This window comes from Silene latifolia, chromosome 1 (assembly GCF_048544455.1).
Source record: "Silene latifolia isolate original U9 population chromosome 1, ASM4854445v1, whole genome shotgun sequence".
Lineage (NCBI taxonomy): Eukaryota > Viridiplantae > Streptophyta > Magnoliopsida > Caryophyllales > Caryophyllaceae > Silene > Silene latifolia.
Window position 1 is genome coordinate 56,200,418 of NC_133526.1, and position 21,677 is coordinate 56,222,094.

Below are 21,677 nucleotides of genomic sequence, written 5' to 3' on the forward strand. Positions count from 1 at the left end.
GATACCGCTTGTTAGAAATATTAATCTCATTATTTAACATATTCATATTGTTGGAGTTAGTGTCCTCCACAATAGTGCGTTAACATAATAAATCTCATTAATAGAATATCATCAGATATTTAATTATTTGATCCTCGTCAGTTGATTAACGTAAATCGATAACGGTTGGCTGACTAGAGTTTGACGTTATTGTCGTGAGACGGCGGTGATCAACTGACCCCTTTCGGTCACACCTAAAGGAACGAACCCAAATTGATAACTAATTAATTGTATGAGATACAATTCATTTAGTCCCTTGATTTATAGATTAAGAGGTTAGTCGATTATTGTTAGAGAGATTTCGAGTTGCGAACTCGAGGAGCGGCAGTTATTATTTAATTATGCGATAATTAAATAATAAGTTTTGGGAAACGGGTTTTAGTTAATTAACTGTTAATTTACTAAAATTGTACTAATTGATTAATGTGATTAATATTAGTACGTAAATAATATGTGTAGTGGTACACGTATATTTACAGAGTGAATTGGACGGATTTATTATGGAAGCAATTAAACATGATACGATGTTTAAAATGAAAATTACACGGACTTGTGCGACAAATATAAAAACCAACATGGACCCGTATATGGTCATTGGGACCGTGTAAAATAAGTGTAATGGATGATTACTTACATAATCATTTTACCTTATTTTGTATACTACCATAATATATGTTTTATACTACATTTTGCATGTGATGTAAGATAAAAATATAAAACAAAAATTGTCCACTAAAGACTCCTTCCACCCGCCACTTCCTTTCCCATTTCTACACTCTATATATTATTCACTTGTTCACTCCATCCTTCTTACACAATTCATCATACTTTGCATGTGAACAAAGCTCTTCCTTCTCTCTACAATAATTCCTCTCTAGTATACTATTATTACTAAGAATAGTTAGTAATATTACTAGTATTATTATCAAGGGCACATATTAATAAGTTACTAGTTCTTACTTATTAATATTATTTGGGTTGTTCTTGGGTGCTACTTGGAGGAGACTTTCTAGTTGAAGGTTATTCAAGGAGGATCATCCACTTATTTTAGCTCAAGAACAAATTAGTAAGGAGAACTAATTTGTGCCCATTTTACCTTATATTCAATGTAAGGAAATTGTTTTTCCTTATACTTTGTTTTTATGCTTTTATATTAGCATGCATGTTACATAGATCACATTAACATCAATTTATGAGATAAATTTATTTTATTAGAGAGTCTAATATGGATCTATGATCTTTCAAGTGGTATCAGAGCATAGGCTTGTAATTTGCATGTTGATTTTAAGCATTTTTATGAATTATGAGATAATTAGTAAAAACTCAAAAATTGTGTTAGAAGAGGTTTTGGCACGAAATTTTTGGGACATGCATACCTACTGATCTCAAAAGGTTTGTGGAATTTTTGGTGATTTTTCAAGTAATTTTGCTAATTTTAATGTTTTTTGGTAGAAAACCGAGTCAAAATGTCGCATTTTAGTGAAAAATTGACTAAAATTAGTTAAATGTTGATTCGGTGCATGGCCTTTTTATGGCATTTCATGCATGTTTTCTACTGATTGTATGCAAAAGGTTGAAGGTTGGTTCGAAATTTTTGCATGTTTATTGATTTTTTGAGTAAAAAGTCGATAAAAGTCCAATTAATTAATCATAATTTCGAAATTTTTGATTCTGCCCATGATAAATTTATGTACATTTAGAAATATTATTTAAATGTCAAAAGTGATTTTGCATGTGTGTTTTCACTTTGTTTTGATGATTTATTGGTTTTAGTGGTTAAAAACCGATAAATATCGATCTTTTTCTTCACAAAATTTATCCGAAATTTTTGGGCAATTTTTATGACTTTTTGGTGTTCTTGGGAGTGTTCCAGAATACTAAAAATTTTTTTTTCAATTGTTTGGGTAATTTTTCAATTATTTTGGATTTTTACTTAAATATTATGATTTTTCCGATTTAATTAGCAAATTATCACCAAACCAAACTAATAATTTGTCATAAAATTAGTGAAGACTAATTTTGAGGTTCAAAACAGTTTGGACTATTAGTTTGGACTTAAATGAGATTTAAGAGTTAATTATTGATTTTTACATGTTAAAAATCGATTAAATCCACAAAACCGAGATGGATACCAATGAATGATAGGTAGGGCGATTTTGGCATCATATTTACAGCATTTTAAGCATATTTATTTAAGTTGAATGAATGATTGTCATTTATTTAAAGTATTTATCTTTTGTACCTAGTATGGCCTAGTTAATTTTTAATCGTTATTACCCGAAATGAATGGGAATATCGATTTGTTTGTAATTAAATACGATCTCGTATCGTCGGTTTGTAATTAATTAATAGTTTTATTCATTTTATTAATTAATGTATAATAGGAATAGCTATGTAATTCATTTGTAATAGTTATTTTACCGGCGTTTCCAAAAGACGGATTACAACGAAACGGAGTCTATTTTTGGAAGGTGTTCCAAATCCCACAAGGAAGAGCCACTTAAGGAATGAAGAGGCAAGGGACCAAGGAGTTGGTTTCCGAAATGTAATAGACTAGTTGTTTATTAACTAGGAGGCCATACTAGGATTTATTCATATGCTTACATGTTTGCTTGTTTTATTTTCGCGCATGCCAAAATCGCCATTCACATGCATTTTATTTTTCGCGGTTGTCAATTCACGTCATTTACATTCGCTGAATTAATTCACTTATAAGGAATTTATGACTAAATTGACAAGATCTCTCACATAACTAAAATTGAGATTAGCCTTACCAATTAGTAACACCTATGAATCTCTTGTTCATTAGAGCCACGCTCGCCCAAGCGGGTGTTCTCTTTTTACCTTGGGTAAGTAGGGTGGTAAGCGGTTATCACACGCCAAAATTGGTTGGACTCAACGGGATATAAGACGGTCTTGTGTTCCGGGGCTAGTAGATAAATTTGAGGAAATTTGTCGACCAAGAGTTCTAGAGGTAGAATTAGTCAACGTGACTTACCGAATTTACGCAATTATGGGATGTTTCGCCCAAGCGATGCTCATTTTTGTTTAATATTTGGGTCTTGGAATCATTTATATAATTTAGTGGGAGGTCATTATATAAATGCTAAAACTTGCTAAACATGTTTTTACAAGTAATTTTAAAACAATGAATGTTAATTTCCCTTTTTGTTGTAGCATTTTAATTCGCAATGGCAACTTCATCAACTCCATCGACTACTTCACTAGGCAAAGATTCATGGCTAAGGTCCGTAATGGACAAATGTATTTTAAAAGATGACGGTAGTAACTTTCTTGAATGGGAATCCAACATCAAAAGTGCCGCGTTGTCCGACAATGTGCTCACTTACTTAACCGATGCTCCTCCTATCGAGCCCGGTGCAAGAGCTTCATCGGCGGTGCGGACCGCCTATGATGACTATGTGAGGATGTTGAATGATATCAAGAATGTGTTGATATGGTCAATATCGCCAAAGCTCAAGCCATCATGCATTTCTTTAAATGCTTACGAGATATTCACTCGTATGATCACTATGTTTTCACAAACACCTAAAGTCCGTCAATACGATGCGGCGGCACGCTTCTTTGAAGCTAAGCTTGAGAGGGGCCAAAAGGTTGGTCCCCATGTCCTTCAAATGGTCGAATATGTTGACATCCTAGAGCGTCTAGGGTGTAAGATTCCTAAAACTCTTGTGGTGGATCGTATCCTTCACTCACTTCCCACCAAGTTTGCCCACTTTAGGGTACACTACAACATGAATGGTATGGATAAGAGTTACCATGAAATTCATGCACTCCTCACCCAAGCGGAGAGGGATATGGAGGCTAGTGGGAGTGAAAAAGGAGATGTTTTAACCATGAAGTTAAAGAACATGTCTCTTGGAGTCAAGAAAGGAAAAGGGAAACAAAAGTCCCAATTCAAGAAATCGTCAAAGAAAATTGACAAGGGAAAGGGGAAGGCCGTTGTGAATGACAATCCCAAGGCAAAAAGTGTCAAGCTCTCCGAGGCCGAATGTTTCCATTGTAATGGGAAGGGGCATTATAGGAGGAGTTGTCCCAAATACTTGGAGGATCTCAAGGAAGGGCGTGTGACGCCTATTGGTATGATTTCCTCTCTCTATGTGATAGACGTTAATTATGCTTGTACTTCCACTTGGGTACTTGATACCGGATGTGGCTCTCACCTTTGTAACCATTTGCGGGGTATAAGGGACGTGCAAGCACTAGCAAAAGGTGATGTGGATCTCCGCATGGGCAATGGAGCTAGAGTAGCCGCCGTTGCCGTAGGGACCTATGTGCTCACTTTAGCTAGTGGTTTAGAGTTGTATTTAAATAAGTGTTATTTTGTACCAACTTTAACTAAGAACATCATCTCCATTTCCGCGTTAGACGCGGAAGGCTTTTGTTTTATGATCAAGGACAAGTGTTGTACTTTTTCTTTAAATGATGTGGTTTATGGCAAGGCCATTTCAATTGGAGGCATTTATGTTTTAAATGATGTTAATGACGTTTATCATATGGAAACTAAAAAGCTCAAAAAGGGTGATCCAAACGAATCCTACCTTTGGCATTGTCGTTTAGGCCACATAAACGAAAGACGCATTAAGAGACTTGCTTCATCAAAAGTGCTCAAACCATTTGGTTTCGAATCTTATGGTACATGCGAGTCTTGCCTTTTAGGCAAGATGACTCGTGCACCTTTTGCGGGAAAAGGGACACGAGCTAGTGAGGTTTTAGCTCTCATACACACGGATGTGTGTGGACCATTAACCATCACCGCTAGAGGAGGTTTTCACTACTTCATTACTTTTATGATGACTTAAGTAGATATGGGTATGTCTACTTAATGAAGAACAAAAGTGAAGCCTTTGACAAGTTCAAAGAGTTTCAAAAGGAAGTAGAGAACCAATTGGATAAAAAGATAAAGACTCTACGGTCCGACCGTGGTGGTGAGTATCTAAATATTGAATTTGATTCACACCTAAAAGATTGTGGTATAGTATCACAATGGACTCCTCCTGGCACACCGCAATTAAATGGTGTGGTCGAAAGGAGAAACCGAACTTTACTTGATATGGTTCGGTCAATGATGAGTCTAACTGAGCTTCCTAGTTCATTTTGGGGTTTTGCCCTCTTGTCTGCATATTTTCACTAAATCGAAGCCCGACTAAAGCGGCCGATAAGACTCCATATGAGATATGGACAGGGAGAGTCCCTCATTTGTCATTCATGCGTATTTGGGGTTGCGAAGCGTACGTTAAGATCAAGTCGACAATAAGCTTGCACCTAGGTCGACAAATGTCTTTTTGTAGGATATCCAAGGGAAACACGTGGCTATTACTTCTACAATAAACACGAGAACAAAGTGTTTGTGGCTCGTGATCTTTGTCTTCCTAGAAAAGGAATTTATTTCTAGGAGACAGAGTGGGAGAAAATTTGAGCTTGAAGAAGTTCGAGAGCCACAAACCGAGAATGAGGTAGAGGAGAACGTGGAGGAAAACATTCCCTCTTCCTCTGAAACGGTAATTATTCCTAGAAAGTCAAGTAGGATTTCTAATCCACCTGATCGATACCTTGGTAACATCGAAGAGGATGGTGTTTTGTTACTTCTTGAAAGTAATGAACCCACTACCTACAAATCGGCCATGTCTAGTCCCGACTCCTCGCTTTGGCTAGAAGCCATGCGGTCCGAAATGGATTCCATGTACGAGAACCAAGTATGGGACTTGGTGGATTTACCTGAGGGAGTGCGACCTCTTCAATGTAAATGGATATACAAAATTAAACTCGGCGTGGATAAACATGTGGATGTTTACAAAGCTAGATTGGTGGCAAAAGGTTTCACCCAAGTTCATGGTTTACACTATGACGAAACCTTCGCTCCGATCGCTATGCTAAGGTCCATTAGGATAATCTTAGCGGTTGCCGCATTTCATGATTATGAGATTTGGCAAATGGATGTCAAAACCGCCTTTTTGAATGGGATTCTAGAAGAAGAGGTGTACATGATACAACCCGAAGGTTTTGTGGATACATCTAACCCTAAGAAGGTGTGTAAGCTCAAGAAGTCCATCTATGGTCTTAAGCAGGCATCTAGGAGTTGGAACCATCGCTTTGATCATGTCATTAAACAATACGGATTCACTAGAAGTGTGGAAGAACCGTGTTTATACATGAAGTTTAGTGGGAGTAAGGTTGTATTCCTTGTCCTATATGTGGATGACATATTGCTCATTGGGAATGACATTCCATCGCTCACTTCCGTTAAGGAGTGGCTAGGGAAACACTTCCAAATGAAGGACTTGGGAGAGGCACAACGAATCTTAGGTATCCGGATCTATAGGGATAGGTCCAAGAGGATACTAGCATTGAGTCAAGAAGCTTATATTGACAAAGTTCTTGACCGGTTCAATATGAAAGACTCCAAGAGAGGATTTCTACCTATGGGCCAAGGGATTACTTTGAGCAAGTCACGGTCTCCCTCTACCCCTAAGGAAATTGAACACATGAAGACCGTCCCTTATGCTTCCGCTGTTGGGTCTATCATGTATGCTATGATTTGCACTCGTCCCGACGTTGCGTATGCCTTGAGCATGACAAGTCGGTATCAAGCCAAGCCTGGTGAGAGTCACTGGATAGCCGTAAAGAACATCCTTAAGTACTTGAGAAGAACTAAGGATTCGTTCTTAGTGTTTGGAGGAGAAACTGAGTTGTGTGTAAGAGGTTACACGGACGCAAGTTTCCAAACTGATCGGGATGACATGAAATCCCAATCCGGCTACGTGTTTATGCTAAATGGAGGAGCCGTTTGCTTTGGAAGAGCTTCAAGCAAAGTGTTACTGCGGATTCTACAACAGAGGTGAGTACCTTGCGGCGTCGAGGTCTGCGAAGGAAGTTTGTTTGGATTAGGCAATTCATGGAGGGGCTAGGAGTAGTCCATTCCGCCAAAGATCCTATCACTCTATATTGTGATAACAGTGGAGCTATTTTTCAAGCCAAAGAGCCTAAGTCTAGTAACAAATCTAGACACATTGAAAGGAAATACCATGTAATTAGAGATTATGTGGAAAGGAAGGAAATTGACATTTGTAAGGTTGGGACAGATGACAACATTGCTGATCCTTTAACCAAGCCTTTATCAAAGGCCAAGCATGATGGTCATGTCGTCTCTATGGGATTGAGACGAGTACCAGATTTTCTTTAGATTATGGATATGTAATAATTGGATAGTGTATCTTTTATTATATATATGATAATCACATTCATTGTTTTCGTATTCATTCTTTTATGAATTTTTATTTAGTGTGACTAAATTTTAATACCTTGTTTATCTGAATAAGTTGTGGAGACAATGTTGAACACTATTCAAGTGAATAAGATGAACATTGTATTTTGTCCCTAGTCACTTAATGAGGTGACGTCTCGGAGTGACTAGATTGTGAGTCGATTGATGGTTGTTCAACACCATAAGGTCATATATGATGACTGGTCGATTACATAGGCAGAGTGTGTGACACTTTGCCGGACGGTGACCATTTAGAGAGTCCCTAAGTTCTATTATAGACGCCTGGTCGTGGCGGGGATCTCTAAGATGTTCTAATGAGTCGATTCTTTTGATCAAAGACTATTATCCGAGCGGTGTGCGGTTTCCGAGTGACTTTGGTTTTTGTCCTAGGTCGTGCCGTGAAAGGAGGCCAAAAGGGCATTTACTAGGTCATGGTGAGTCAGTATTGTGCAATAGGATAGATAGGGCATACAAGAATTGTCCACCCACGTTGGGTTACTATATCTCAAGGCCACTCGAGGAGTTAATGACTACAAATGCGTGGCCACGCTCGGAAGTAATCTGTGAGAGATTTTTCCGGTCAAGTAGTCACACTCCCGATCGAGAAAACCACTCGCGATGTGTTCATGTGCAAGTGCGACCTGAAAGACACCTTGCATTGAGTGGGAGATTAAAACGGACAAGAGAATTGGTAGCGCACACCTTGTGTCGGACAAGTGGGAGATTGTTGGAGTTAGTGTCCTCCACAATAGTGCGTTAACATAATAAATCTCATTAATAGAATATCATCTGATATTTAATTATTTGATCCTCGTCGGTTGATTAACGTAAATCGATAACGGTTGGTGACTAGAGTTTGACGTTATTGTCGTGAGAGCGGTGATCAATCGACCCCTTTCGGTCACACCTAAAGGAACGAACCCAAATTGATAACTAATTAATTGTATGAGATACAATTCATTTAGTCCCTTGATTTATAGATTAAGAGGTTAGTCGATTATTGTTAGAGAGATTTCGAGTTGCGAACTCGAGGAGCGGCAGTTATTATTTAATTATGCGATAATTAAATAATAAGTTTTGGGAAACGGGTTTTAGTTAATTAACTGTTAATTTACTAAAATTGTACTAATTGATTAATGTGATTAATATTAGTACGTAAATAATATGTGTAGTGGTACACGTATATTTACAGAGTGAATTGGACGGATTTATTATGGAAGCAATTAAACATGATACGATGTTTAAAATGAAAATTACACGGACTTGTGCGACAAATATAAAAACCAACATGGACCCGTATATGGTCATGTGGACCGTGTAAAATAAGTGTAATGGATGATTACTTACATAATCATTTTACCTTATTTTGTATACTACCATAATATATGTTTTATACTACATTTTGCATGTGATGTAAGATAAAAATATAAAACAAAAATTGTCCACTAAAGACTCCTTCCACCCGCCACTTCCTTTCCCATTTCTACACTCTATATATTATTCACTTGTTCACTCCATCCTTCTTACACAATTCATCATACTTTGCATGTGAACAAAGCTCTTCCTTCTCTCTACAATAATTCCTCTCTAGTATACTATTATTACTAAGAATAGTTAGTAATATTACTAGTATTATTATCAAGGGCACATATTAATAAGTTACTAGTTCTTACTTATTAATATTATTTGGGTTGTTCTTGGGTGCTACTTGGAGGAGACTTTCTAGTTGAAGGTTATTCAAGGAGGATCATCCACTTATTTTAGCTCAAGAACAAATTAGTAAGGAGAACTAATTTGTGCCCATTTTACCTTATATTCAATGTAAGGAAATTGTTTTTCCTTATACTTTGTTTTTATGCTTTTATATTAGCATGCATGTTACATAGATCACATTAACATCAATTTATGAGATAAATTTATTTTATTAGAGAGTCTAATATGGATCTATGATCTTTCACATATATGTTACAATTTAATTTAGTCATAAAATTAAAACTAGATCTTATTCATGCAAACTTAAATAAGAATAGAGAAGAAATCGTCTTTCTTACTGACACGTCTGTCGCGTACCTGTCAAAAATAAAACCTAACGGTCTCAACTAAAATGTAGTAGAGGCAGTCGAGTATCGAATCCACAGGGAGGAAACGCAATTATAGCTGTCTATTCTAATCCTATGGTAACAATTGGGGTTGATTGAATTTTGGTTCTAAACTACGAGAATTAAGGGGAAGAGAAATAAAGTAGAGAGCAATAAAACAGGAAAGTGATTTAAAACTATCAATAAGAGAGGGACATGTCGGGAATTCGGTTCACTACGGTAGTCCTGCGACTCAGCTGCAAATGATTCAGACGAACTAGGTGTGAGACGGATGTTAAAAGGTCCTTTCGGTCCACTTTCTATCCTAAAATACCACTAACTTAACTTTCGTCCTCATTAGGGTAGTCTACTGTTTATAGCAGGCCTATTTAGTCCAATCTTTCGATCCAGGATCAAATTTAGCCAGATTAATGGGTGACATAGAAGCGTGCACTCAACTAGGTCGGGAATTACAGTTAAATTGCTATAGTGACAGAGTCTCGCGATTAATCCGTCTAATTCATTTACTACGTCATCACATTTCTACCGCAGATCCCCTAATCCCAACATGAAAGGGGTTTAGCTACTCATATTCGTAATTAATCTAACAGCAAATAAGTTTCCAGCAGAAGACATAACGAAATAATAATAAAATGCAATAACGGAAATTAGGGCAAGAAAGAATGATAACATACACAAGAATTAAAAGCAACAAGTGATTATTAATAATAAAGAGAAGGGAAAGATTACAATCTGAGCGAATCCGGCGTAAAGAACAACGGAATCCGAGCAATAATAATCCGAAACGAAAGTAGCAGTAAAGAAGAATGAGAGCCACGTAATTAAGTTTCAGTAAAGAGTTTTCTAGTATGAAAGATAATAAAAGAGATGCCCCTAATAACCTAGTTGAACGTAGGTTAAATAGGAAAACAAACAGTGTTTAGCGAAATAATTAAACACACGGACTGAATTAAAGCCCATAATGTCGAAAACCTCTCGATCGAGTGGATTAAACCACTCGATCGACCAACATCTCAGCAGAAGTCCCTCGATCGACCAGCAGGTTACTCGATCGAGGACTTGGTCATGTGCAGCTAACTCGATCGAGTAAGGAGTAGCTCGATCGAGCATCAGGGGGCCTAGAAACCACTCGATCGACCAGCAAACAACTCGATCGAGCACTTGTATCTTCAATTCAGCTCACGTCTTCACCCAAGTGCCTCGTAACGCGTGCAACGACACTTCCAAGTGCAATATCTTACTCTGGGACAATCCCGTCTCCTCTAAATGCATGCAAAAGGACGAAAAGGAGTATGGTTCCACTAATTTCGCGATCATCCCTACAAAAAGGACAAAATACACCAAAGTAGCCAATTCGGGGCAAAATACTATAAAAACAGTATGGAAATGCATAGAAATACGTGCTGAAATAGGCCAAAAAGACTATACATTAGGCACTTATCAAATCTCCCCAAACCAAACCTTTACTCGCCCTCGAGTAAACTCAAAACTAAACTAATGGAACGGAAATGATAACTCAGAGCTAGCTTAACTTGTCTACTTGAACCGATTTAATGCAACAGAAATCAACGATTCTAAGCTAATCAATACGCAAACGAATTATAAGTCGTTCGTAAAATAAAGTCGACCTATCGACCTTGCAAGACCAACAAAACTGGACTCTCACGTGGTCACTCTCCTCTCATGAAGCAAAGGGCAAATGTTATATGTAAAAGAGAGAAGAAAAGACAGTCACTCACCTAACTGCGACCTACATAGCATGCATGCAACAAAAATGAAAGACAATTCAAGTACTAATGCACACACTCCAACCAATAATGTCCGTCACAGCCGAGGGTTTGCAAATAATATGGGAATAGTGAGGTTCAGGTGAGAAAAGGCAAAACAAGTTATGGAAATGTGGAGGTAAAAGCGTCAAGCTAGTTCCTAACAGGACCATAATAAACCATCCGGATCTCAACTGATTGAAAGACTAAACACAGGTGCCCTTCTTTGGCACAAAACTCACTAGACTCAAAGCACAATCTCCTCAAAAATATAGAATAAGAGTGGAGGAGTCAGACGGTCACAAAATTCCCTTTTTTAAACACCGTCTGAAAATACTAACTGGAACAAACAACCCTTTTCAATTGTACATCTTCGAACATCTTCTCAACTCTGACAAGAGGGTACAACTGTTTTCTCAACAAAATTTTTCTTTCTTTTTCTTTTCGTTCCAGCTCTCTTTTTTTCTGTTTTTCATTTTTTTTTTCATTTTCTTTTTTCTTTCACGTTTTCCTTCTTTTTTTCTTTTTTCAATACTTTTTTTTTTCTTTCCTCCTTCCTTAATACAGACACCAACTCCAAACGAGAATTACGGACCAAACTGCAATGGAAAACATACCACAAGAGGACAAACTAACTAGCTTGACTAGGCAGGCTTAGTTTGGAATGTAGCTGATGGGTTAAAAAGGCAAGTTTTGGCTAAAGTGGAGCTAAATGGGTGAAAGATGTAAAGAAAGGGGAATTTGCAAGACCCTCCCTACATGTGACACCAACCACAAACCCGAATATGTGCATTTGACGAGAAATTGAATGTCATAAATGTGCAAATGAGATGAACATGTTATGCAAGGAGTACTACTCTCAAAATTCCTAATGAACTGGTCATGAATGGCACCAGTTATGGCTCTAAAAACTCAGAATTTTTAAGTAGTTTGCCAGTTTATAGGTTAAGTCTAAACGATCGCTATTATTTGAACAAAAATTCGTAGATTATGCGTATGACAAGGCTAAAAACCATCAATAAAGTGCAAGGCTCAAGTAATTTGACAAGTTATAGTGCATTGTCATCATGGAAATCTACCGTTCCGACTCAACCTAAATGCAAAAATAAACGTGAAATTTTGAATTTTTGAAATTTTCTATTTTTTTGGATTTTTGATTTTTATGAAAATAAACAACAAATGCAAACTGAAAAATTAACGTGAATGCAAAACAAATGCAGATGCAGACTCAAAAGGATGCAATACCCTCCCCAAACCAAAACGGACAACGCCCTCGTTGTCCTCCAAAGATACACCAAAGAAAAATGGGGATGGGAGTATACAACCAATAAAAGAAAAATAAAGGAGACGAAATAAAAAGAGTAAGAGAACATACAAAACACGAACTTCCCCAAACCAGCCAGAAAACTGGGGAAGTGAGTAGACCAGTAGCTACTCGTCGTCGGCACCGCCGTCTCCCAGGTACTCCGACTCAACAAAACGGTCTCCCCAAACCAGCAACAAACAAGGGGGACCTCTAGTCGTCACCTCCAACCAAGTCCTCCGCGATCGGTGTAAACGGGGATCCCTCTCCTCCTCTCTCTGCGCTCGTTGTCCGCTGCTCGCTCCCCGCAACCGCACCTCTCGTGCTACCGTGTCTCCTCCTCCTCCTCCTCCGAGTCGAAGGAAGTGGAGTGTACCCGCCCGCTGGGTATCGGTAGAAGGAGGGATGCGGCCACCCCTCTGGAATCGGTCGGCCGGCTCGGATATGGTACTCGTAGAGCGGGAATACGGCCAAAGCCATATCCCGTCGCATCTCAGTAATGTACCGTGGGCATCTTCGGTAGAGGGGTAAGAGTGCCCTCTCCCGTAGCAACAACCTCAGAAGGGCTGGAAGTGATGGCTAACTGGCTAGCCTGCTGGTTCGGCCTCGGTGGCACCATACCAGGCTGCGGGAAACGAGGGGTGAATCCGCAGTCCAGCAGGGAGAAGGGCCTGGTAGGAGTAGTGGCTGGTGTAGCCTGAACCGAGCTCCCGGCTGAGCTAGCCGCGGTGTAAACTGTCCCTGCAGCTGAGACAAGGAGAACTAGTGCTGCAGTGGTGACCAAGGCGGAGCTAGTGGCAACAGCAGGGACCACTGGCTCGCTCACGGATGGACTGGAAGTGGTACTAGTAGAAGGTAGAGAACTAGTATCCATCCTGCAATCAAATAAAGGGCTTAATAAGAAAGAATGGCTGTTAACCGTGGCTAAAATGAAGCGTTAACCAAAGATGTGACAAAGAAATAATGGCCCTATTAGTCGAAAAAATCGACTTACAAAGAAGCAAAACCCAATAATTCCTCAAAAAATTCGAAAAGCGACATGTGAGTGGTGATAAAGTGACATAGTGATGACTGCTAACAGGACTAAATGAACAAGAGAACGCATATGGCAACATATAGGATCATAGCGGTGAAAAAGTCGACTCACAGAACAAGAATTCCAACAGTTTATAGCATGTAAAAACGACAGGGGCGGGAAAACGGTTAACAACGAAGAAGGAGGCATGGATGAAGTTAAATACAAGCAAGGCAACATAAGACCGTCGACGATCGACAAATTTCGACTTACAGAACCCTAATCGCGGAAATCTTGTGCGAATTTGAATTAAACATGTGGAAACAGTGAGGAATTGGGATAAGATCATCAACAAGCTAATTAAGGGCATATAAACACAATTAAATCGAAACAAAATCGACTAGACATGGGTTTTTTCGAGCCCTAATTCAGTTTCCCCTAAAAAGATCAAAATAAGTGGAATTAAAATACAAGGGGAAGGAGGAAACACTTACTTGATGATAAAGGACCTACAATAAGCAATTAATCTTCAAGAATCAAGCAAAGAAAAGCGGTTTTTCAAAAAAATCGCAAACCCTAATTCCCTTAAAAACAAAGAAGATGAACACAAATAGAGGGGAAAGCAAGGGGCTATTGAAGATTAATTAGCTATGAAGGGATTGTAGGTGGCGGATTTGGAGATTGGGCAAGGAATGCAGGGATTTGGGGGTGAAATCAATCGCACATTAAGGGGGAGTTAGACGGAAATTAGGGGTGAAATGAAATAGAATTAGGAAAATAAGAGTTTTAAGAAAGAAAACTCCCGTGTCCACTGTTCATTTCACTCGATCGAGTGGTTTTAATCACTCGATCGAGGACTTTTGATGTCCCCTTTGCTCGATCGAGTAAGAATCCTCTCGATCGACCAGTTCCTCTGTGGCCTTTCTCGATCGAGTAACCAGACAGCTCGATCGACCCAATTTCTACTCGATCAAGTACAAAAAGTACTCGATCGAGGACTTCCTCTTGTAGACTCTTTGGATTTCGTCCTTTCTTCCTCGGATTGCGTGAAACTTCCCCAAACCTGCATAAAACACATCCAAACACATCCCAAAATACCAAATACGCAGAAAACACAGTCTATAGTCTTAGTCTAAACTAAAGAATTGTCTAAACTAATTGTTCTAATTAAAAAGCGTAATAAACAAAGTCAAGAAATTCAAACAAATATCTATTACAATTTGTTACACGGGGCATTTCCCCGTTTAATTCCCATCAGCCTTCAGTAGCCCCTTGGTGGGCTTCTGACTGGAGGACGTCACTTCAGCGATACTGACCGTCCTCTTTGATTTCCATGAGCTTGAATTACTGTTTGCAAGAGGAGGAGGAACATAGTTCCAATCTATGTAGGTTCGAACTTTCTTCGTTCTCGCCCCTCTGTCATCTTCTTTGGCATCCTTGGCTCCAGTTTGATTGATAATGGTTGCACCATGTCCCTTGACAGCTCCTTTCTTGCCTTCATCTGTACCTGCAGTAAGCAAAACAGACGAACTTTCCTCCTTTTTGCTCTCAGTATGAGGCGGAGGGTTAGTGATAACAGCAATATTCCCCAAATTTTCATCTGGAGTGTCAATAATAGGGTCAACAGAAGAGAGGGCATTGCAAGGCTGAGCTTGCATGGGAGCCCTCCGGAACTTGGACTGATGAAAAGTCAGCTCCTCGTCCCCTACCTGAAAGGTCAAAGTCTTCCCCCCGACGTCTATTACTGCACGGGCAGTGGACAAAAATGGTCTCCCTAAAATGATAGGGGTGTGTGCATCTTCGGGGATATCTAAGACGACAAAATCAACGGGAATAAAGAACTTCCCGATCTGAACAGGTACGTCTTCTGCTACACCTAGTGGCCGTGATAAACTACGGTCGGCCATCTGGACAGTCATGTTGGTGCAACTCAGCTTTGTCACACCAAGTCTCTTAGCTAGAGACAAAGGTAAAACACTTACGCTAGCGCCTAAATCGCATAGCGCATTATCAATCAATTGCATACCGATGTGACAAGGGATCGAAAAACTACCCGGGTCTGACTGCTTAGGAGGTAACTTATTTTGAAATAGGGCTGTCCCCACCTCAGTCAAAGCTACGGTCTCATTATCATTAATAGTCCTCTTACGTGCTAAAATTTCTTTCATAAACTTTAAATAAGAGGGTACCTTAGTCAGCAATTCAGTGAACGGCACGGAGACTTCCAAACTCTTCAAGAGCTCAACAAATTTGCCAAACTGTTGATTAACCTTGGTATTCTGCAGCCGCCTCGGGAAGGGAACCGTAATTGGTATCTCGAGCCCCTTGTTTCTCGCTTCCAAAGTGTCTTCCGGAGCAAGTTCGGTATCCTTTGGACGCCTCTTACCTCTCGAACGAGGCCTTTCTGGTAATTCCTCGCTTAAACGAGCACTAGCAGGCTCTCGTATAAACTTCCCGTCATCAATACTACTCGATCGAACAACTTGTCCACTCGATCTAGCAGTTTCTTCTTCAAAACCAGTCGATCGAGCAAACTTACCACTCGATCGACCAACCTCATCATCTGTTTCACTCGATCGAGCAGGAATTCTACTCGATCGACCAGCTTCTTCACCATTTCCACTCGATCGAGCATCAAGAGGTTCTCGATCGAGTTTGTTTCTTGTCCGACTCCTTATTCACGCCGAATCTGTTCATCATCGTGATGACTCCCCCTCGGGTCCGATTTCCGTACTTACGGTCCCTCATAAGAATGACCGCTTCTCAACTCTATCAGATTTACCGTCTCATTTGGGTTCTTCTCATTTTGAGTCGGTAAATGACCCGGCTTCCTCGAAGATTGATTTGCAGCAAGTTGGGCAACTTGAGTCTCAAGTGCCTTGAATGCCGTGTCCTTCTGTTGTAATTGCTTTGCAATGGACTGCATCATGGACTTTAACTCACCCATCTCACTCACCCCACTAGATGACGAAGCACCTTGGTTAGGAGGGTTGAAAGACGGAGGCTTCTGATAGCCTTGTTGCTTCTGGTGTGGAGGAATATACGGCTGTTGCGGTTGATTTGGAGGGGCGGTGGGGTTGAGTACGTTCTGGTTACTCCACCTCAAATTGGGGTGGATATTCGGCTCGTAATGAGTGTTGTTTTGCCTGTAATGTTGAAAGGCAGCACATTGCTCATAAGGACTAGGACAATAATCAGAGACATGTCCATCTCCCCCACATCTTGTACAGACGAAAGGACCGTCTGTCATAGCATTAACCTGGTACATCCCTCCCTTGAGAGCTCCCCCTAGTTCATACTTGTCAAACCTCGCGGTAAGGGCTTCTAATGCAGCTATTGAAGAGGATTCAGCGGCTCTCCTTTGGTTTCCTCTTGAATTCCCATATTCAGCCCTATGAGTGGCTAAATCATCTATGATCTTCCACCCTTTGGTTGCTCCCAAGTTGTCAGCAAATCGACCATTGGCTGCAGCATCTAAAATAGCCCTCTGATCGTCATATAAACCATTGTAAAAATGGTTGCACAAACTCCATTTTTCGAAACCATGATGCGGTATGGTCCGCACTAGTTTCTTAAATCGAAGCCATGCCTCGTGGAAGTTCTCGTCAGGCCCTTGTTTGAAACTTGTTATCTGAGCTCTAATGGCGATGGTTCTCGAAGCAGAGAAGTACTTCTTATAGAACGCCAATGCTAGCGAATTCCAATCTGTTATGCCGTGAGCAGCTCGGTCCAAATCCCTATACCACTCCCTTGCAGCATCGCGGAGTGAGAAGATGAACATGGTTTCTTTTATCGATCCGCCGTCACGCCGGTGGGAGGAGGTATGGAGCAGCGATAATCAATGAAGGTCTCCATATCTTTGAGAGCCGCATGCATCTTGATTGCAGCTCCCGAACTGATTTTTCTCGACCATATTAATGTATGCAGGCTTTGGCTCGAACTTCCTAGCATCTCCCGGTAATTCGAACCCTTTATAGAGATTGTCAGCCGTGGGCTCGGAGTGACTAGCAATTGTTGCTTCCTCAGCCATTTTGGGAAAATCTGGGAAAGTAATAGATTCAACTGATGAATTGGAAACTGGAAAAGACGGTGGATTCTCCTCGAAAAGCTCGTTCTCGTAAAAGCTATCACGAGAACTAGGCTCTTCCTCTGCCTGTTGTTCTTGAAATAGTCTCCTTTTTACGTGCAGAGATCTCTCAATCTCGGGATCAAAAGGTAGTAGTGGACCACCTTGCGACCTGCGCATAAGAAGAAACTACAGACAAGATATAAGAATAGTCTAAGGAACGATGTTCCTTAAACTAAAAGAAGAATTAAAAATAAAACAGCTAGTAAATTGAACAATTGCCTCCCCAGCAACGGCGCCAAAATTTGACACGTCTGTCGCGTACCTGTCAAAAATAAAACCTAACGGTCTCAACTAAAATGTAGTAGAGGCAGTCGAGTATCGAATCCACAGGGAGGAAACGCAATTATAGCTGTCTATTCTAATCCTATGGTAACAATTGGGGTTGATTGAATTTTGGTTCTAAACTACGAGAATTAAGGGGAAGAGAAATAAAGTAGAGAGCAATAAAACAGGAAAGTGATTTAAAACTATCAATAAGAGAGGGACATGTCGGGAATTCGGTTCACTACGGTAGTCCTGCGACTCAGCTGCAAATGATTCAGACGAACTAGGTGTGAGACGGATGTTAAAAGGTCCTTTCGGTCCACTTTCTATCCTAAAATACCACTAACTTAACTTTCGTCCTCATTAGGGTAGTCTACTGTTTATAGCAGGCCTATTTAGTCCAATCTTTCGATCCAGGATCAAATTTAACCAGATTAATGGGTGACATAGAAGCGTGCACTCAACTAGGTCGGGAATTACAGTTAAATTGCTATAGTGACAGAGTCTCGCGATTAACCGTCTAATTCATTTACTACGTCATCACATTTCTACCGCAGATCCCCTAATCCCAACATGAAAGGGGTTTAGCTACTCATATTCGTAATTAATCTAATAGCAAATAAGTTTCCAGCAGAAGACATAACGAAATAATAATAAAATGCAATAACGGAAATTAGGGCAAGAAAGAATGATAACATAAACAAGAATTAAAAGCAACAAGTGATTATTAATAATAAAGAGAAGGGAAAGATTACAATCTGAGCGAATCCGGCGTAAAGAACAACGGAATCCAAGCAATAATAATCCGAAACGAAAGTAGCAGTAAAGAAGAATGAGATCCACGTAATTAAGTTTCAGTAAAGAGTTTTCTAGTATGAAAGATAATAAAAGAGATGCCCCTAATAACCTAGTTGAACGTAGGTTAAATAGGAAAACAAACAGTGTTTAGCGAAATAATTAAACACACGGACTGAATTAAAGCCCATAATGTCGAAAACCTCTCGATCGAGTGGATTAAACCACTCGATCGACCAACATCTCAGCAGAAGTCCCTCGATCGACCAGCAGGTTACTCGATCGAGGACTTGGTCATGTGCAGCTTACTCGATCGAGTAAGGAGTAGCTCGATCGAGCATCAGGGGGCCTAGAAACCACTCGATCGACCAGCAAACAACTCGATCGAGCACTTGTATCTTCAATTCAGCTCACGTCTTCACCCAAGTGCCTCGTAACGCGTGCAACGACACTTCCAAGTGCAATATCTTACTCTGGGACAATCCCGTCTCCTCTAAATGCATGCAAAAGGACGAAAAGGAGTATGGTTCCACTACTTTCGCGATCATCCCTACAAAAAGGACAAAATACACCAAAGTAGCCAATTCGGGGTAAAATACTATAAAAACAGTATGGAAATGCATAGAAATACGTGCTGAAATAGGCCAAAAAGACTATACATTAGGCACGTATCACTTACTATGAGAGTTTCGGATTAAAGGGCACAAGTAAGATCTCCTTCTTACTTGTTCTTGAGCTTTCCTTATATGGATGAACAAAGATTCAAGCTTAGAATCCCTCCCAAAGATGAATACCCAAGATAACCTCTTAAAAACTAATATTATTTGAACTAGAACAATATTAATCTTACTAAAAATTGACCCAAAATATTTATTTTGGTCTCTTGCAATTTCGGTCAAGAGGAAGGATTTTTGGAGATTTTATCTCTCTAATTTTCATAAGATGTAGAGAGGAAATTATATTTCTTACACTAGAATTATAATGTAAAGTACTGAATGAATTATTAGAGAGAAAAAACCTCTATAATGGCCCTTTGAAAACCGGTGGGGAGGGGTGTCTAGTGCCCAATGCATGAACTCATTTTCTTCCCAAGAAAATAGACTCGCATGGCTACAAATAGGTGTGTAATCATTTTGCATTCCACTTAATTATTTAACACAATTTAAACATTATACTCTCTCCATTTTTCGGCACTTACATAAAATGGGAGGTCCATTTTATATTTTGTCATTTGTCAATTGTCACATGTTACTAGTCATGTGAAATTGTCATGTATTTTTAACATATTTAAAAATCAACGTATTAATAAAAATACGTCATGTACAAAATGGACTTAGTAATTCATAATTACTTGTACCAAAACGGTTTATCAATTATAAATCACAACGTCTTGTATTTATAATAAATTATTCATTCAGTTCCAATTGTTTCGTAAACAATAATTTTATCTAAGTAATAAAACAATTTGATTACTTAGACCGTATCTTATTTAATCGAATTACAATAAGATGCGTCAATAATACTCACAAAAAGTACGGGTAAGTGAACATGTCTCCGCCATATTTAAAAAATCACTTCCCAAAAAATGTGGCGACCCGGGAATGTTCACCATACCATGCTCTATTGGGGACAAGATTTTCACTCATGCTATGTTAGACCTTGGTGCATCAATCAATGTTATGCCCTATGCCCGCTATGAGACATTGGGATTTCCACCATTGAACAAAACCGATGTAGTGATCCAACTTGCGGATCGCTCAAGCATATACCCAAGGGGAATGGTGGAGGATGTGTTGGTAGAGGTAGATCACTTAACCTTTCCGGCCGACTTCTATGTTCTTCACATGGAAGCCGACTCAAGGGCCACTCCAATCCTTTTGGGGAGGCCTTTCATGAAGACCTCTAAGACCAAGATTGATGTGTCTAACGGAAACCTCACTATGGAGTTTGATGGAAAGAAACTCACTTACAACATATATGATGCCATGAAACAACCTAGCGATTCACATTTATGTTATTTCTTGGATATCTTTGAACCAATTGTTTCACAAGTGTATAATTTATGTCAAAGGGACCCTCTTGAGGTTGCCCTCACTAACGATTTGGAGCAAGAAGGTTTGCGGATAGTGTTGTCTAATGATGTGTAGGAATATTCGGAAGACTTGGACCAAGAAGAAGAGCTTGAAGATGGGGAATCATTGTCAAAAGAGCAAGAATAAAGTCCACGAGGTAGCCTGAGACGCAGCCTGTGTCATACAACGCAGCCTGCATCGCACAACGCAGCCTGCGCCCCTGAACGCAGGCTGCGTTCTCGTCCGGTTGCGGATGAAATGTTGGCATCTCAAGAACATAAATCCCTTACACCCTTTCTCCCCTTGGATGCTAACCTTGAAAGACCACTCCCCTCTATCTTAAAACCCCCGAAACATAAACCAAAACCCCTCCCAAATCATCTCAAATACATTTTCGTGGGAGAAAACAATACCCTTCCATTAATCATCTCAAACCAACTCAAAGAGGAGCAAGAGGAGTGGTTAGTTACCATGTTGAAAAAGCATAAGGAAGCCTTTGGGTGGAGCATTGCCGATATTAAGGGAATAAGTCCAAGCACTTGCATGCACAAGATCCGGTTGGAAAAGGAGGCCAAGCCCATAAGACTACCGCAAAGGCGACTCAATCCACCTATGATGGAGGTGGTAAAAGAAGAGGTAATCAAGCTCCTTCAAATCGGAATCATCTACCCCATTAGTGATTCCCAATGGGTAAGTCCCACTCAAGTCATGCCAAAAAGGGGGGGGGGGTGACGGTAGTCCAAAACACCCAAGGGCCATTGATCCCCACCCGTTTACAAATGGGATAGAAGGTGTGTATCGATTATCGCCGCCTTAACCAAGTCACCTTGAAGGACCATTTTCCCCTACCCTTTCTAGATCAAATGCTAGAAAGGTTATGAGGGAAAAAGTACTATTGTTTTTTGGACGG

At 39.8% G+C, this 21,677-nt stretch overlaps 1 protein-coding gene across 1 annotated transcript; it reads left to right on the top strand.

The window, feature by feature from the left end:
• Positions 1–691: 691 nt before the first annotated feature.
• On the top strand, positions 692–20,842 carry LOC141647197 (uncharacterized). Its single transcript, XM_074455304.1, has 3 exons — positions 692–1,147; positions 3,217–4,242; positions 20,352–20,842. The coding sequence occupies exons 2-3, from the start codon at positions 3,231–3,233 to the stop codon at positions 20,840–20,842; spliced, it is 1,503 nt and encodes a 500-aa protein (XP_074311405.1). The 5' UTR covers positions 692–1,147; positions 3,217–3,230.
• Positions 20,843–21,677: the final 835 nt, after the last annotated feature.

Coding starts and splice junctions, on each gene's coding strand:
- LOC141647197 (XM_074455304.1), top strand. CDS start 3,231: ATGGCAACTTCATCAACTCCATCGACTACTTCACTAGGCAAAGATTCA. Junction 4,243..20,351: donor CCTTTGTAACCATTTGCGGG/GTATAAGGGACG, acceptor ATGCTATGTTAG/ACCTTGGTGCATCAATCAAT.